The sequence below is a fragment of the Oncorhynchus nerka genome, linkage group LG4 (assembly GCF_034236695.1).
Source record: "Oncorhynchus nerka isolate Pitt River linkage group LG4, Oner_Uvic_2.0, whole genome shotgun sequence".
NCBI classification, from domain to species: domain Eukaryota; kingdom Metazoa; phylum Chordata; class Actinopteri; order Salmoniformes; family Salmonidae; genus Oncorhynchus; species Oncorhynchus nerka.
In genome coordinates this window covers 17,226,577-17,231,842 of record NC_088399.1, presented here as the reverse complement: position 1 = coordinate 17,231,842, position 5,266 = coordinate 17,226,577, and the positions used below count along the sequence as shown (strand labels likewise).

The 5,266-nt window shown below is 47.8% G+C and overlaps 1 protein-coding gene across 1 annotated transcript; it reads left to right on the top strand.

Moving 5' to 3' along the window:
• Nucleotides 1-2,152: 2,152 nt before the first annotated feature.
• Nucleotides 2,153-4,638, top strand: LOC115115538 (tumor necrosis factor ligand superfamily member 15). Its single transcript, XM_029644024.2, has 4 exons — nt 2,153-2,779; nt 2,909-2,951; nt 3,084-3,125; nt 3,548-4,638. Exons 1-4 carry the CDS (start codon nt 2,573-2,575, stop codon nt 3,976-3,978), a joined length of 723 nt encoding a protein of 240 aa, XP_029499884.1. The 5' UTR covers nt 2,153-2,572; the 3' UTR covers nt 3,979-4,638.
• Nucleotides 4,639-5,266: the final 628 nt, after the last annotated feature.

Genomic DNA, 5,266 nt, shown 5'->3' with positions numbered 1-5,266 from the left:
ACCAAAGGGTTGTGGTCGAAGTTTGAGAGACTGCGGCTGGCTGATGGCGTGCTACAGCGGGCATGGAAGGAGTCAGCTACGGGAGAGGAGAGGTGGCAGGTGGTGGTCCCAAAAGCATTGCGGGAGGCTGTGCTCCAGAGTACTCATGGGGGTGGGGACTGGACACTTTGGGGTCACAAAAACACTGCGCCGTCTCCGTCAGGGCTTCTACTGGGGGCAGCACAAGAGGGATGTGGAGGACTTTTGTCGCCGCTGTGACAACTGCACAGCGAGAAAGGGCCCCCAGGCCGCTCTCATGCTCAGCTCCAACAGTTCCCAGTGGGGGCTCCCATGGAGAGGGTGGGAGTGGATGTAGTTGGGCCGTTCCCCACCACAGACAGTGGAAACCGCTGGGTGCTCACGGCCATGGACTATTTCACAAAATGGCCCGAGGCCTATGCTCTGCCTGACCAGGAGGCAGAGACCATCGTCGACGCCCTGACAGCGGGGATGTTCAGCAGGTTTGGAGCTGCAGAGTCCATCCACAGCGACCAAGGTAGAAACTTTGAGTCCCGTGTGTTCGCCACCATGTGTGAGAGGCTGGGTATGCACAAGACCCGCACTACTCCTCTCCATCCTCAAAGTGATGGCCTTGTGGAGCGCTTCAACAAAACGCTTGGACAGCAGCTGGCCATCGTCTCTTCCAAACACCAGCGTGACTGGGACAAGCACCTGCCTATGGTCCTCATGGCATGCCGCTCCGCCGTCCAAGACTCCACCTCCTGCACGCCTGCCCTCCTCATGCTGGGGAGAGAGATCCGCACCCCTGCGGAGATGGCGTTTGGTCGGCCCCTGGATAGCCCTCATGTTCCTCCGGGGCCGGAGTATGCCCGGAGACTCCAGGACCGCCTGGAGACAGCCCACACCTTCGCCAGAGAGCAGCTGGTGAATGCAGGTGTGAGGCAGAAAAGGAACTATGACGTGCACACCCGGGGAAGGCACTTTGTGGCTGGGGAGCTGGTCTGGGTCTACAGCCCCCTAAGGAAAAAGGCAGATGCCCCAAGTTGGACAGTCACTGGGTGGGACCCTGCAGTGTCCTGGAGAGGGTAGGGGAGGTTGTGTACGGGTGCAGCTTCCTCCCAGGGGAGAAAGGTGGCACTGCACCGGGACAGGTTAGCCCCATACAGAGGGGCCTCTTCTCCCCAAACCCCAGGAACCCCCACAATTCCCCTCTCTGGCAATGACATTCTCCAGGCACCCACCCTCAGGTGCCGTAGAAAAGGCTCCAGACAGCCCACTCCCCCTGTCTCCCCCCGTGTCACCGCGTGGTTCCCCAGAGCCACGGACTGTATTACCCGTTCCCGCTTCCTTGTCCCCCATATCCCTGCCTTCATCCCCTGGTTCCCAGAGGGGCACTCTGCGACCATCACGGCCACGCAGGCAAAGGAGACCTCCGGGTCGCTTCAGAGACTTTGTTTGTTCCCTCGGGGACGAGGGACTTTGTGGTGGGGGGGCTGTGTAGCGACCCGCACAGACAGCTGGGTGTTATGTGTTAGGCTAGGAGGTGGTTGTGTTGTACTGACCAGTACCCGGTGTTTGCGGGGTCCGACATGTCAATCAACCTGCTATCTGCCAATCACGGGAATGCCTGGAATGTTCTGATGCCGGGCATCCTGGTGGTTGGCGGAGTGGCGTGGAGGGGGGTTGGGCAGGGGGGTGGAGCATTGGAATTTAAGACCAGGTTCAGCTTTTGTTCTCTCTCTTACGTCTGGGCTTCACAAGAGAAGGTCACGATTGGCTTGTGGGTTATCTGTCATCTTTTTGGCGTGTGCTACGGCCCAAACAGTAGCCTGTGTAAAGTTGGTTTAATAAACCGTCAATTCGCAAACTCAAGCCTCTGTCTGGACAATTGTTCATTTATGATCTAGTCAGGTCATTACAATAGCAATTTTTATATCTGGGCTTGGGGAGGGTATCAAGTCAGTTAGAGTCAAAAGGCTCAAGTCCAAGTTAAGTCACGAGTTATTGATGCTAAAGTCAAAGTTGAGTTGCAAGTCATCATATTTGTGACTCGTGTATATAGGACTTGCATCCTTGGCACAAAGTTATATTACATTCGACTCAATCAATAGGCTTCATTAATGTCATTCAGACTGTTTTGAAGTTGATACAACTGGTTATGATAGCTGAGGTTCATAGCTAGGCTCTGAACTAATATGTATATCAAACGCTTAGGATCCATAGACAGATCGGCTACATAGCTAGCTACGCATCCATAGGCATACAGATATTTTTTTATCAGGAAACTCTCCATTAATAGAAGATAAAAGAGCGTAATTTATCTTTTGTCTACATTGAACTGCCTTAATTTGTGCATGATAAACTACCTTTACATCCACAGCTCTGTCGATTAATTTGAGAGTGGTCATTTATAGCAGCATGAGGGGTAGTCTGACTGGGGATTTTCCCGGGGCACATGTGCAGGGAAAGGCACTGACAGCCGAGTCGCGTAGGCGGTAGCAGAACTATAAAATCGGATGTATTTCAATAAGAAGATAAAACGTTACTTTAGACTTCGTAGTGGTGGTTTGATATGGATACGTGCGCAAGGAACAGCGAGATTCCTCACGATACGTTGATTTCAATGGCGCAGCAAGAGTCTGTTGTGCTTTTGCTCAAACACTGTCAAGAAATGAAGCGACAGGAGAGTCGCTTGCGTCTTGTCACGTTAGTCTTGGTTCTGGGTTGTGCAGCTGTACTTGTCTTTATGCAGCGTGTGAATAGAGACTGTAATGAGAAGGTAAGCAATGCGACATCCATATGTTTTTAACGGGGCACAGAGATGCCGGAGAGCTTTAGCATTGGATTTTAATGGAGCTTTAACTTTCATTACTGTGGGTGACCATTAATAATTAACTTGTGTTTGTAGGATTCATTCAAACATGCAGAATACTCACGACAGCAAGCTATAGGTATGTAACTATTTCGTATGATATGTCTTCCATAGTACATTACTTTGATTTTATGATTTAAGCCTCGAGAAGCGCGTCTATCAGCAGCGTAATGCAAGCATGCGCTGATCGTTGTTTTCTTTTTCCTACCAGATCGTCAAGGACAGAACCTGAAGCCAAACGCTCACCTGACAAGTATGTCTTAGTAAAGCGTGTTTATATATGTATATGCATGCATGTGAATGGACCGGATGTGTGGGTTTGCAACTTTGTAAGAAAAAGTTTGCTGATTTATACCAATTCTTCTTGTTATACAATTGTATTATCTCATGTAGCCTAGATGTGCCTTTATGGTTCTCTTTTAGGAACCACATGCTTTTTGGATATCACTGAGAAATCCCTAGTGTATGGGTATGGTGTTATTCACATGCCTAATCAAACGTACTGTTTAGTTTGCAATTAGGCTATAGTGTGCACATTGAGCTGTGGTAATATTGTGCAAGGGCATCAGTCAGGAATCTTGGCTTTTTGTGTGTTGAATATCAAGTGGATATATTTCCAGAATCACGATCATTTATATATTTCCTCTGATCCTCTCCATCTTCTCCTACCTCCAGCATCATCAAGGTGCAACTCCGTGCCTGAAGATTACATCCAATGGGAACACAAGAAAACAGGCTTGGTGCACATGCAAAATTTCACCTATGATGAGAAGAAGTATGCTCTGGTTGTCCCTCAGGGAGGCCAATACTTTGTCTACGTAGGGGTCAACTTTCGAATGCCGCATAAAGACAAGGTATCTGGCGAGATCCATTTTCTTAGCCTGAAAGTCCTGAAATTCTCCAATAGATACCCAGATAATTGCTCTATCATGGAAGTCAAGGATAGCATACCAGATAATAGGAGAGGAGCGAGGACTGTGTACACGGGACAGGTGGTTGCTCTGGAGGAAGGGGACCTCCTGAGGGTGTCCATTAATGAAGACAATTATGAACTGATTGACTGTTCAGCAGAGACTACCATGTATTTTGGTGCTTTTCTCCTCTAGACAAGGAGAACATGTCTATTCCAAAAATATGCAGTCTGTGTGGATTTATATTATTTATTTCCATGCTTACTTTTAGTAGGACCAGTGCATGTTTCAAGGCACATTTTCAAATCCTTGTGGATACAATGCTCCTGTAACATGCAGGTATTAGTTAAGGCTTTCCTTCTGATAAAGCTGACCTTATTTCAGGGTGGCAGGTAGCCTAGTGGTAGGGCATTGGACTAGTAACCGAAAGGTTGCTAGATCAAATCCCCAAGCTGTCAAGGTCAAAATCTGTTGTTCTGCCCCTGAACAAGGCAGTTAAACCCACTGTTCCTAGGCCATCATTGTAAATAAGAATTTGCTAAGCTGACTTGCCGTGTTAAATAAATGTATTCATACGTTCATTTCATAGTATGTACTGTTTGCTACACATTTCCTTTCTTGATCATGATTAATCAATAATTGTTGTTAAATTAAATAACTTATTATGATTTTATAAAGTGGAGTCAATTCCTAACTCAAAATGTTGCCTAATTCTTTAACGCATGAGTTTTGTGCAAGAGTCAACGTAGGATTTGACGCTTGGGCTACAGCCGCTACAGACATATGACGTTTTTATTTTTGTGTCCCTCAAAAACGCAAGTAAATTATTTTCAGACGAGTTGCATACACATCTCTGTTGTCCATCACCTGTCAATGGATTACTCCCATACAAACCCATTGGCTCAATTAGCAATTTTCTAACACAAGATCTTTGTGTGGCCGTAGCCCTAGGGAAAGGTATTAAACTCCCTTTACTGTATGTTATTCTGCCTGGAAGCAGAATGTAATTTTGTAATTTGGGTGAATTATCCCTTACATTTACATTTAAGTCATTTAGCAGACGCTCTTATCCAGAGCGACTTACAAATTGGTGCATTCACCTTATGACATCCAGTGGAACAGCCACTTTACAATAGTGCATCTAAATCTTTTAAGGGGGTGGGGGGTGAGAAGGATTACTTTATCCTATCCTAGGTATTCCTTAAAGAGGTGGGGTTTCAGGTGTCTCCGGAAGGTGGTGATTGACTCCGCTGTCCTGGCGTCGTGAGGGAGTTTGTTCCACCATTGGGGGGCCAGAGCAGCGAACAGTTTTGACTGGGCTGAGCGGGAACTGTACTTCCTCAGTGGTAGGGAGGCGAGCAGGCCAGAGGTGGATGAACGCAGTGCCCTTGTTTGGGTGTAGGGCCTGATCAGAGCCTGGAGGTACTGAGGTGCCGTTCCCCTCACAGCTCCGTAGGCAAGCACCATGGTCTTGTAGCGGATG